The sequence below is a fragment of the Mirounga leonina genome, unplaced genomic scaffold (assembly GCF_011800145.1).
Source record: "Mirounga leonina isolate KUSES-001 unplaced genomic scaffold, KU_Mleo_1.0 Mir_53, whole genome shotgun sequence".
NCBI lineage: Eukaryota > Metazoa > Chordata > Mammalia > Carnivora > Phocidae > Mirounga > Mirounga leonina.
The window spans coordinates 83896309-83909581 of NW_023270807.1; the positions used below are offsets into that span (position 1 = coordinate 83896309).

Below are 13273 nucleotides of genomic sequence, written 5' to 3' on the forward strand. Positions count from 1 at the left end.
TTATTTATTTATTTATTTATTTATTTATTTATTTATTTATTTATTTAACAGAGAGACACAGCCAGAGAGGGAACACAAGCAGGGGGAGTGGGAAAGAGAGAGAAGCAGGCTTCCCGCGGAGCAGGGAGCCCGATGCGGGGCTCGATCCCAGGACCCTGGGATCATGACCTGAGCCGAAAGCAGATGCTTAACGACTGAGCCACCCAGGCGCCCCAAGTTTTTAGAATTTAATGCAGTAATGAATTAGATTTTGATTTTACTGCAACACACCAGTAAAGAGTGGTGGGTTAACAGTACAATAGTCCTTAAAAGTGTTCAGGTGACACAGAGTTTAATGTCATGAGCAATTATCTATTATGTTACATATTATATAGTGCATTAAAATACCTATGAGTTATTTAGACGGGTTTCCTTTGAAATTTAGGATCATCTGCACATATGGGAGTTAGAAGAGAGGTGATGCGGCTTAACTGATAAGTCCAAAGCCAGGTCCTTAGGCCCCAGAGTGTGAAACAGGCAAAGTGACTTCCCCACGGACACACGATTTGTGGTTGGAAGAGACCCCAGGTTCCTTTGCAGCGTAGAGATTGTTCCACTACACTCCATCAGTATAGAAGTTTGGGAAGCACTTCTGTAAGTTGCTCTAATTAGGCCCTTCCTGTAGTCTGTCTCCCTTCACTCCTCCATCTGTGGCTCCCGTGGTAGTCTGAACAGCAGCTCAATGTCCCCTTCATGTCGGCCCTACCCCTCCTCTCCTCATTCTGGCCTCCTGCCTCTTCCAGTGAAGGTCAGTGGGGTGATATGGTGGGGAAGGGGATGAAGATGAAAGGGGGTCGAGAAATTCTTTCCTTCTGCCACTTAGTTCAGGATTTGGGCCACAAAAGTGCCTGGAGCAAGGGGAAGAGAAAGAATGGTCTACATCTCTTAGTTTTCACCGTGTAAGCTGCCATAGCTTTTGTTTCTGCTTCCCACTCTCTGGGAGGTTGTGTAGAAAGTGGGAAGAGTGCAGCGTTGGAGTCCTACAGGCCTTGTTTGAATACCATCTGGGCTACAAACTCGCTGTGGATGTAGGTCAGGTGACTTCATTTCTGTAGTTTACATTTCTTTAGGTGTAAAATGGAGGTGATAATTATTTTCTAACCCCAAATCTGGACATGTCACCAACCTGCTTATATCTTTCACTATTTTCCTGTTGGTTTTGGGACAAAGACAGAGGCTTTACCATGTTCTGTGAGGTTCTGCATGGGTCAGCTTTCTCCACTTTGGCATTTGTCCCTTCTCCTTGAGCCTCTCTGGCCTTGAACTTGCCAGGTTCCCTCTGCCCCCAGAGAAAGCCTTTTCTGTCTGGGAGTTTTCTTTCCTCTCTTCTTGGTTTTTTTAATGCCATAATCTCAGCTCCAGCCTCTTCACTGGTGACCACCTCGCCTCAGTCACCCCCACCCTGCCACCTCCAGGCTCTCATAGCTTTCCTTTTGTGATCTACCATCCTTGCAACCTGAACGTGTTCGTCTTCCGCACAAAGTTCTTCGGCTCATTCCCAGTACCTAGAGCAGAGCTTGGCAGGAATAGAAATATACACACACAAAATACTGTCATTTCAGGGCTGGAGATGTGTTTGTGGCATACCAAGTCACACCAAAACATTTACAATAATTTACAGATAAGAAATACAGTGTTATAAATGGTGGTTTCATAATACGGGTTTAACAGCCATCATTTGAGGGTAGGGTGACTGGTAGTTATGGGGAATGCATGTTTCAAGGGACCTGGAAACCAAATAATTTAATGTTTCCCTCTCAAGAGACTTATTTGTAGGTAACAGAAAGCTTACATACGAATATAGGGAGGAGAGGTAGGATGGGACAAGATTAGGAGATACATTTTATATCTTTTATATGAACATCTTTTTTGTTTGTTTGTTTTAAAGTATCAGATGTTAAATTTTCTTTTAAAACTACTTATGAGCTTTTGTGGGAAGGCCTGGGAAAAGAAGCAGCATTTATAACATTGTTTCAATGGGAGACTGTATTCCAAGTTCCAATTAAGTGACCTGCAAACAAGCTTTTAGAAGCTAGCACATTCACAATGAGTTGCTCTACTTTTGGCCTCTACTTGTTGGCATCTACTTTTAAAGAAAAAAGTATTCAGACTTATATGGGTCTTTGATTTTTAAACCTATTCTTAGATGTTTGAAATTCTTCATTAATGGAAATTCATAATTTCATACTTTTAAGAAATAGAATTGGAAAATGCATTAGAATGGCTGCATAAAAATATCCTAGTTTCAAGTATATGAAAGTATGTGTTTCTCCATTACCTGCAATTATACATTAGTTTAAAAATAAAAATAAAGAAGGAAAAAATTTAATGGAGTTATAATAAATCCTACATGTTTCCTAAGTGGCTAGAATTATTTAATTAATTATTAATTCTAGTTGGATTTACTCATATGTTAGTTTTATGTGCTTTCTTATGAGTGGTAATATTAAAAGGTAAATCAGCACTGAAAAAATGCAAGGGAACAATTAGAAACTGAATTCAGGAGTGTATTAATTTTTTATAAGATAATTTTTTATACTAATGGAAAAATATTATTTTCTTTGGGGGTTTTAAAAGGCATTTGTAACATTTAATTCCATATTTCATCATTTTGTAATGTGAAAATTGCTGGTCTTATAAACATAATAAAAGTATTCAGTTCTTTTCTGGGATATGTAATTGTAAAAGTATTTGCTATCATGGTGTGTATGTTAAGCACTTGGTAGGTTTGAAAAATTCTCCTATTTGAGAATGATTTTTTACTTTTTTTTTTTTAAAGATTTTATTTGACAGAGAGAGACACATCGAGAGAGGAAACACAAGCAGGGGGAGTGGGAGAGGGAGAAGCGGGCCTCCCGCGGATCAGGTAGCCTGAAGCGGGGCTTGGTCCCAGGACCCTGGGATCATGACCTGAGCCGAAGGCAGACGCTTAACGACTGAGCCACCCAGGTGCCCCAGAGGATGATTTTTTACTTTTACTCCAGTTTTGCTCTGTCATCAGTTTTTCAAGTTCTTTTCATGGTTGTAGACAAGCAAGAAAAATGAAAGTATTCAGCAATGAAGAAAAGTTACGTAGCGAATTGAAGTGATAATTCTAGTAAATCTTAATGAGGCAGCAAATTTAGGAACAATATAAGTTAACAGCTTCAAAAAATTCTGAAAATAATGTCAAAAGATGGGGTCAAAGACATTCTCCTACTCTGTGTTGGAATGTCACTTCTCTTCCTCATGCAGAAGCACTGTAACTTTAAGGCTTTTTCTTTGCACTCATATATGCCTTGAGTCCATTAGAAAGCTTAAAAGATATACAAATGAATTTTCTTACTGCATTATTTTTAGGCATGTGGAATATGGCTTAGTGGTGAGGTTTAACAAGTGGATGTTTGTTCTTGTTCCCTAAACACAAAGATAATAATGAAATATTTAAGATTTTAATAATGCTCTTATTTTTAAAAGTTTCTCTCAATATCATATTTAAATATGACTCTATAGTATTAGGTTTTTAGAATGTGCCTGTGAAGTACTGTCAATGGCTGGGGATTAGGGTGACAGACAAGCTTTAATAGCTTTATAGAATTTTAAACAGTGGCTGTAAAAATTAGTTTTCTTTGGCCTTTAATGACATTGGTACTTTTTAAAGTGGCTTACGGAGGAAGACTCTGAAGTTTTTTTCATTTTTCTTTTATGTTTTAAGAATGTAATTAGGAATAAAAAAGGATTTATGAAGCTCTTAAGATGATATCAAGGAATATTATAAATTAATCTGGAGCATCAAAGCATAGCTGGAAATATATTACTCGATTCAGGACACTTGGCTGGCTCAGTCGGAGGAGCATCCGACTCTTGATCTCAGGGTTGTGAGATCAAGCCTCATGGTGGGTGTAGAGATTACTTAAATAAATAAAACTAAAAAAAAAAAAAGATATATATTACTTGATTAGATTATCTTTAGAATTTTCATAGGTTGAAGGTAATCCTGCATCGTAAGTACTGTGTGACATTAGAGAATTAACCTTCAAAGTATTTTATGGTTTTTAATTTTCAGTGTGAATGGTCTGAAACTGTTTTATCATGCTGGACATTGCACTAAAATGCTGCCTACACAAATGAATGCAATTTTTCGATCATTATCCTGAATTTCCATATGGTTATTATTTGAGCCCAGAATGAAGAGTGTTTTTATGAAAAGGTAGATGTTCTACCCATTAGGTTCAAGTAGCAAGTCCTGGGGTGCCTGGGTGGCTCAGGTGGTTGAGTGTCTGTCTGACTCCTGTTTTTCGGGTCAGGTCATAATCTCGGGGTCCTGGGATTGAGCCCTGTGATGGAATCCGTGCTCAGTGGGGAGTCTGCTTGGGGTTCTCTCTCTCCCTCCCCCCTCCCCCCTGCCCCCCCCACTGTCTCTCAAATAAACCTTTAAAAGAACCAACCAACCAAACCAACAAACAAAAAACAAGTAGCAAGTCCCCAGTTATGACATAAATATCTCCAAACATTGCCAGATGGTACCCTGGAAGCAGAACTACGTAGGGTAGAGGAACATTGATTTTAATATTGGCAGTGTTCCATACCTTATATTAGGCAATGAGTTTGTTTTCTTTATCTGTGGGTCTCCTTCTGGTTTTTATTTGTTTATTTGTTTTGTTTTTTAGATTCCACATATAAGTGAAATCTTACGATATTTGTCTTTTTCAGTCTGACTTATCTCACTTATCATAATACCCTCCAGGTCCATCAATGTTTTTTGCAAATGGCAAGATCTCATCCCTTTTTATGCCTGAGTAACATTCCATTTTATATATATAAAAATATATATTTATTTATCCCCTCTTGAAAATAAACCAATTCCTTCTATCTGTTGCATTTTTTCTCATGTGTTGTAATTTATCCTTAAGTTCTTTGCTATTTTGGGTATATGATTTTGAAGAGTTTTTTTTTTAATCTTCTGTTTTTCAATTTATTTTAATAGAGTTAATACCCATATCTACCACATAGCAATGTTCAGAGGCTTCAGTGAACTAATATGTGTAAAATGCTCACTTTAGTACCTAGAACCTAGTGATCACACCATAAAGGTTAGTTACTGCTATAGTTCTTTAAATACTGTTTTTTTGTTTTGTTTCCTTAATTAAAAACTATTTTTTTGAGAAAAAACTTTATTTCTATAAGTAAGGGAGTAGATAATTAAATTGGAACCCTAGGCTATTAAAAAAACAAAGATATTCTATGTATTTAATATTTGGAAAATGTCAAATAAATTTTAGGTGAAAAACACATTTTAGAATAATGTGGACTGATATTTACTGGTATGTCCTCGTGCCAGTTCTCTTCTTTATTTTATTTTACTTTATTTTAATTCTACCGTAGTTAACATACAGTGTTCTGTTAGTTTCAGGTATACTTTTAAATATTGTTTTTATTATTGTTACTAGTCACCATGGTGAGAGGGTGGGTTAGGAGAAATGAGCATTTCCCTTGAGGTGTTTACAATTTAGTTTTATTGATAGTAGAGGAAAGTGACTCTGTATGATCTTTGTGTACTATTCGTCAGGAGCGCTTTGTTTATCAGGCTATCAATATTCTTTTGCTAGGTTTCATGGAAGTGACATCTTGCCTTGGGAAATAGTATGTTGGGTGTTACTGCATAACTTCCTCCCAGGAAAACAGCATTTCCTGTGTCACTGTCTTCCAGATGGCAAGAAGCAGAGAAATGCTGAGATTATTTTGGGTGATGTGGATTTATTGTAAAGATACACGGGAAGTCAGATCCCAGGATGGCATCTCATGATTTGTTCAGTCACATTCTGCAGATAATGGGAACATTGTTCAGCATAAAACAGCTACTCTAGTATCAGAACAGTCTGCTGTACTCATGATTCTGTTTTTTCTTATCTCTGCTATTTTTTAATGGACTCTGCTTCTGTTGCCAGCCCCCTCTCCTTCCCCTTTGCTCTCTGACGAATTCTGCTGCCTCAGAGCTTCTGTGTGCTCTCTTTTCTCTGAGTATTGCTCAGTTCGCTGTTTCACATTCCAACCATCTTCCAGTACACTCACATGGAGAAGTTGACTGGAATTGTACCTAGCTGGAAGAGGAGGAGGGAAGAACATCGTCCCCCCTGCTTGTTTCAGAGCAGAGACTGAGAGGGGGCAGTCTGATGAGAGACGAGGGCTCTCACTCCATGCAGACTGTCATTGTTTTTGTAACATATGCATTTGGACCTCTTTGCAACTCTCCATGGTTATGCCCCTCCTCACACATCTGGAAAAATGACAATAGTCACTCCTGTTGAGATTATTGCTGTCCTAAAAAATTTTAAAGGCCATGAAGAATGGGTTCTCAGACACATTCATTTGGGGACAAATAAATAATACTTCCAACAGGAATGGAATGTTGTCTGCTGGTTTGACCTTTCTGTGGCAAGAATGAAACTTTTTTTTTATTTTAGGAAAGATCATAATTATCGTGAGTCATACTGCATATTCCAAGGACAAGTTTCTGAAAAGATGCATGGTCACTGAGAGGTTGTCAACCAGTGGGCTCAACCAGTGACCCAATTTGTAAAATAAGGGTATTAGGCCTGATGTTTGTTTCTTTCTTTTTAAGATTTATTTATTTATTTTAGAGACAGAGAGCGTGTGCATGAGTGGGAGGGGCAGAGGGAGAGGGAGAGAGAATCTCAAGCAGACTGCATGTTGAGCACGGAACCCGACGTGGGGCTCAGTCTCAGGACTCTGAGATCACAACCTGAGCCAAAATCAAGAGTTGGATGCTTAACTGACTGCACCACCCAGGCACCCCTAGGCTTGATGTTTTTAAGATGAACAAGGATTGTATGATTTTTAAAAACTTATACATCATATTAAGCTTCCCAAGTCATTTTATCCAGGATATTTGAGAACAAGTAGGTAATTAAGCATTGCTTGGTTGAAGCATCTTGACACAGTTCTAATTTTGGTTGTTGCTTATTTTTCTCTTGATTTACAAATTGCCGTAAGGAAATTTTGCTTGCCTAATCTATGTTTTGTGTGTATATGTGTGTGTGTGTGATTAGATTACAAGAGGAATTAAGATCCTGCAAAATGCAATAATACAACAAGATAAGCAACTAGCCAAAGCAATGACCAGTGATGGCTCCTTTCATATTACCCTGCTAGTGATGCAGCTATTAAGTGAAGATGAAGTAAACATGTGAGTAATATGCCTTCCCTGAATATCACTTTTCAAGTTACTACTTTTTTTTTTTTTTAAGATTATTTATTTATTTATTTGAGAGAGAATGAGATGAGAACACATGAGAGGGGATAGGGTCAGAGGGCAAAGCAGACTCCCTGCCGAGCAGGGAGCCCGATGCGGGACTCGATCCAGGGACTCCAGGATCATGACCTGAGCCGAAGGCAGTCGCTTAACCAACTGAGCCACCCAGGCGCCCAAGTTACTACTTTAATATGAGTAAACATAGCAGAACCCAGAGGCATTGAAATTCTTTTTTTTTTTTTTTAAAGATTTTATTTATTTATTAGAGAGCATATGAGAGGGGGGAGGGTCAGAGGGAGAAGCAGACCCCCCGCTGAGCAGGGAGCCTGATGCAGGACTCGATCCAGGGACTCCAGGATCATGACCTGAGCCGAAGGCAGTCGCTTAACCAACTGAGCCACCCAGGCGCCCGAGGCATTGAAATTCTAAGGAAGCATTCTTTGTTATAATTTTTTTTTATTCTTATGTTAATCCCCATACATTACATCATTAGTTTTAGATGAAGTGTTCCATGATTCATTGTTTGTGCATAACACCCAGTGCTCCATGCAGAATGTGCCCTTCTCAATACCCCCACCAGGCTAACCCATCCTCCCACCCCCCTCCCCTCTAGAACCCTCAGTTTGTTTTTCAGAGTCCATCGTCTCTCATGGTTCGTCTACCCCTCCAATTTCCCCTGCTTCATTCTTCCCCTCCCGCTACCTTCTTCTTCTTCTTCTTTTTTTTCTTAACATATATTGCATTATTTGTTTCAGAGGTACAGATCTGAGATTCAACAGTCTTGCACAATTCACAGCGCTTACCAGAGCACATACCCTCCCCAGTGTCTATCACCCAGTCACCCCATTCCTCCCACCCCACCCCCCACTCCAGCAACCCTCAATTTGTTTCCTGCAATTAAGAATTCCTCATATCAGTGAGATCATATGATACATGTCTTTCTCTGTTTGACTTATTTCACTCAACATAATACCCTCCAGTTCCATCCACGTTGTTGCAAATGGCAAGATCTCATTCCTTTTGATGGCTGCATAATATTCCATTGTATATATACCACATCTTCTTTATCCATTCATCTGTCGATGGACATCTTGGCTCTTTCCACAGTTTGGCTATTGTGGACATTGCTGCTATAAACATCGGGGTGCACGTACCCTTTCTGATCCCTATTTTGTATCTTTGGGGTAAATACCCAGTAGTGCAATTGCTGGATCATATGGTAGCTCTATTTTCAACTTTTTCAGGAACCTCCATACTGTTTTGCAGAGTGGCAAGAAGATCTAACAATTGTAAATATTTATGCCCCTAACATGGGAGCAGCCAATTATATAAGGCAATTGATAACAAAAGCAAAGAAACACATTGACAACAATACAATAATAGTGGGGGACTTTAACACCCCCCTCACTGAAATGGACAGATCGTCTAAGCAAAAGATCAACAAGGAAATAAAGACTTTAAATGACACACTGGACCAAATGGACTTCACAGACCTATTCAGAACATTCCATCCCAAAGCAACGGAATACACATTCTTCTCTAGTGCCCATGGAACATTCTCCAGAATAGATCACATCCTCGGTCATAAATCAGGTCTCAATCGGTATCTTTGTTATAATTTATTCCAACTAATAGTCAATGTACAGAATTAACAATACAAATATTCCTCCTAATTTAGACTTTTCAACTCTGTTATTGTTATCAAATAGTAGCCCTTGGTCATGCAGTTGTTTTGCCCATGTTAATCATGTAAGCACTCTGGAGGCTGACCATTTAGGTTAGGATTCTTGGTAAAGATTTTGGAACCATGGCACAACCTGATTTGGGGCAAATTGTCCACTTTTTAAGTAAATGGGAAAAATAGTAGTACCAGTACACGTAAGAGCTCCTCGTACAGGGCCTGGCACACGCAGGCAGCCAGTGTTGTTAGTCATTAGAACTGCCATTCCCTTAGGTCAGTAGACAATTACCATTTTACCTTACTCAATCTTAGAGTACCTGTATACTGCCCACTCCGAATTCTAGAGTTGTGCCGTAAAGGTTGGGTATGAGTCATTGGCTGCTGCTTTTCAGCCTGGAGTGGCGAAACCTTGGTCTTCCCCCCAGTTCTCTGGGTTACTCTGTCTGTACGTATGATTGCTCCTTTCCTTGTTACCTTCTGTATAGCTTTCTGGATTAAGCTGAAGCTTTAGCTCTTTGGAAAACCAGAGTCAGAATGCATTGCAGGTTACTTCTGTTTTCTACCCTGACATGTAGTTTCCTGAGGGAATGAAGAACAAGGCGTGCATTGGGAGGAGGGTGAGGGAAAGGGAGAAAACAATGAACTAGTAACTCAAAATATGAAACCAAATTACAATTTTTGTAGTTATGTCTTTTAAACAGTAGACCTTCATGTCTCTAGAGATTGGTCTTCTGATCTCTTCTAACCTGATCTACCCAAGAGCAGGTCTTGGGCACCCTGCAATTGCAGAGAGGCCTGGAAGATTTTTTTACTTGCCTCACTTTCACTGTTCACTTTGCCAATCAGAAGACAAAATACTTTGATGCTCTCAAAGGAAAAGAAGCCAAAGGAGAAGGAGAAGATGAAAGCCTGAGAGAAGAGTGGTGCCCTGTGTGTGTTAGAACAGTGAATTAGTCAGTGTTCTCTGGAGACACAGAACCAATAGGATGTATGTCTGTACGGGTATCTAGATATGTTGATATCTCGACATATCTGTATCTACACTTACATACGGAATTTATTTTAAGGAATTAGCTCATGTGACTGTGGAGGCTGGCAAGTCCAAAATCCAGGGAAGAGTTGATGTAGTCTCAAGTTCAAGGCAGTCTGGAGGCAGAATTCCTTCTTTCTTGGGGGACCTCAGTCTTTTCTCTTGGTGAGCTGGTGTAAGGGGTGGCAAGTGGGAGATCCTGAACCAGCAACAAATTCAAAAGAACTTCAGTGAAAGCACAGACAACTTTGAGGAGGGTTGTAGATGGCTGCTGTGAGTCTTCTTGTCCTGGGCTGGAAGGAGTATGGAGCCCCTCCAGTGCTAGGTGGAGTCTTCGAGGCATGAAGGCAGACACAATGTTCTGGCTCCCCTGTTGGGGTTGAATGTTCTTTCCAAGCCTGGCCCCCACCAGTGCTGGAGCAGAGAATTAGGAATGGTAGAGACACTCACGTCGGTTTGGGGTTCTCAGGGTATGGGGAAAACGCAAGCTCTTTGGAGAAGTTCCTGTTTAACTAATGCTAGAAGAATGTGGTGTCACATAGGTGGTAGATTAGAGTCGAGGAAGATTTCTAACAGACGGACCTGAGGAAGTTCCTTCAATTCCCCATTGCCTATCAAGACATAAAAATGGATGCAGAAGTTTCTTGTGCCCTGGTGGGTGGACTTGGAAGTCCAACTCAGAAAGAATTGGTGAATCAGGAGCTAGGTAAGGGATGAGGACACTGCTGAACACCCATGTTTCTTGACCAGAGATCTTGTGCTTCGGCAGTACCTGCTGGTGCGAAGCCCAGAAAGAATAAGCATGCTGTCATGTACCCTGATATAGGGCGCCCAGGGATATGACCAGACCAGTCCCCCCGAAATGGGACTCTCTGAGGACTCAAACAGCAAGCAGTTGAGAGATCTTCCTCAGTTCTTTTAGAAGGGTATGCTGGATTCCTTGGGAAGGAGGAGGAGAGAAGGAAGGGAAAAACTCCTGAAAGGAGGTTTGAATTAACTGAATAATTGTACCCCAAAGAGCCTTTTTTAAACCAGAAAAGGTTGAGTCACCATTGATCAGTAGGTTTAGGTTTATCTTTGTCATCAGAAATGGGTCTTGGCGTTGGTGTATGGCATATCTCTGTCAGCCTCGGCTCCCCAGCTTCCATCCCCCATACAGGTATTATTTCCTTTTATTCTCTTAATGGTATTGGGAGGTAGCACAGAAATGCCATCTCCCTTATACATATGAGGAAGCAAGAGCCCTAGTAATTAAGCAAATACTGGTCAGTAGAGAAGCCAGAACTAGTCAGTTTTCTTAGTACTCCATGGGGTGTGTGTGTGTGAAAGATGGGGAGGCGCAAAGAGAAGGGTGGGGTGGAGGCAGGAGGGAGAGGATGAGCACAGGGCATAAGAGAAGTGGGAAAGATCAGTCTGCACAGATATGAATGGCTTCCTATACCTCGGTGGCCTCTACTGATGAGCACGTGGTGTCCAGTGGGGTTGGGATGAGGGGGCAGGTATGCTTCCAATGTATCGTACTGCTTACATTTCTCCGTGGACGCAAGACTGCCTTCTGCAGGAGACTTTTAGAAATATTTGGGGGGGGGTATTTTTGGGTGTCACGATTACTGAGGAGTGCTATGGGCATTTGATGGGCAGGAGTGAGGGTTGCTAAGCCATCTGCAGCGCATGGGACGGTCCTGAATGAGGCAGCATCGTCTTGCCCTAAGTCATGGCATCACATGTTGAAGAATTCCTGTACGGAGAGCATGGTGACTCTGTGTCATTCAGGCCTGTGTTTTACCAGGGCCTTTTGCAAATACTTTTAGTTTTGTGAAAAAACGCAATGTTTAGCAAGTCAACTTTGTGTTGGAAGTGGCATCCTTATGCAACTTTATGATACTGGGAATATTCTCTCTACTAGAAGATGATGACCAGATATTTGCAGTTTAGTAATTCTTCTTGACAAAAGTTATAATAAAAAAATCTAAGAAATAATGAGATTTGCTCTACAGACAAGACAATGTTTTGCAACTCAACCAGTGTTAATTACCAGTCATGTGCAAGATACTGAACTAAGTGCTTTGGGGAAAATGAAGATGAATCAGGGATGGCTCTTATGCTCATGGATTATACAATTAAGTTGACTAGATACCATATGAACTCAAATAACTATAATAGAAAAACATAAAAACTGGTATGTTTCATAAGATATAAAGTATTAATGGAATTTCAAAGAAGTAAAGATTTGCTACTAGTTTGGGAAACCAGGGAAGTGTCTGTGGCAGAGTTTTTATTTTTTATTTTATTTTGTTTTTTAAAAAGATATTTGAGAGAGCGAGCGAGCATGCAAGAGGTGGGAGGGGCAGAGGGAGAGGGAGAATCCTCCAGCAGACTCCCTGCTGAGTGGGAAGCCTGACACGGGGCCCCGTGCCAGGACCCTGAGATCATGACCTGAGCCAAAGTCAAGAGTCAGCCGCTTCATGGACTGAGCCATCCAGGCGCCCTAGCAGTGTTAACTTTTAAATAAGGAACAGAATCAAGATGTGACTTCGCTTTGGGTAGCTATATAGTTAGAGAGAAAACGATTGGGTTTTCTGGTAAAACATTATTTATATGAAGGATTTTCTAAGTCTCTAATCTTTTCACTTTACCTTTCATCCTTTACTGTATAATATGTTGACGTCTGTATTATCAGTTCCTTGTTCTGTGTTCTTAACTTTTCAAAATGTAGTATCATTATTTAGGTGTTTAATGATATATTGACCAATGGGTTGGGTATGGAGCATGCAGAAGCATTTTGTAAAATCATGAATTTCTTCAGGGCGCCTGGCTGGCCTAGTCAGTAGAGCGTGTGACTCTTAATCTCAGGGTTGTGAGTTTAAGCCCTGTGGTGGGTGCAGAGATTACTTAAAAAAAAATTTTTTTTTTTTAAATCATGAATTTCTTCAGATACCACCTCAGGTCCTTTGCCCTCATGATGTAGAAGAAAGGCATAGAAATTTGTAAGGCCAAACCCAGCTGCTGAGTTGAAAAGATGGTTGTCCTGCCTTAATTGCAAATAAATACACCTTTGGGTCTGAACTCTAGTTTCAGAGTTCTGTTTCATGTATGCATTTACTTTTTACCCTTTTTACCATGAAGAAGTCTTTCCATAAATCAGTCTTGAAAAGATATTCTATTTAAAAGAATTTGAAAGTTAGTGATACTTACCAATAGACACTATGACTTTTTCTTACTCTGTGATCAGTGACATCTCATCGGGACTTATTTATTGGTTTATGCTCCT

The 13273-nt window shown here is 40.1% G+C and overlaps 1 protein-coding gene across 4 annotated transcripts in view; it reads left to right on the forward strand.

Annotated features, from left to right (window-relative positions):
- AKAP7 (A-kinase anchoring protein 7) overlaps positions 1-13273 on the forward strand; it is a 177101-nt gene that overhangs the window by 54657 nt on the left and 109171 nt on the right. For all 4 annotated transcript variants that reach the window (XM_034990648.1, XM_034990649.1, XM_034990647.1 and 1 more), the window contains one exon: positions 7089-7225. In XM_034990648.1, the coding sequence (XP_034846539.1) occupies positions 7089-7225 (137 nt within the window). The remainder of the gene's footprint in view (positions 1-7088; positions 7226-13273) is intronic.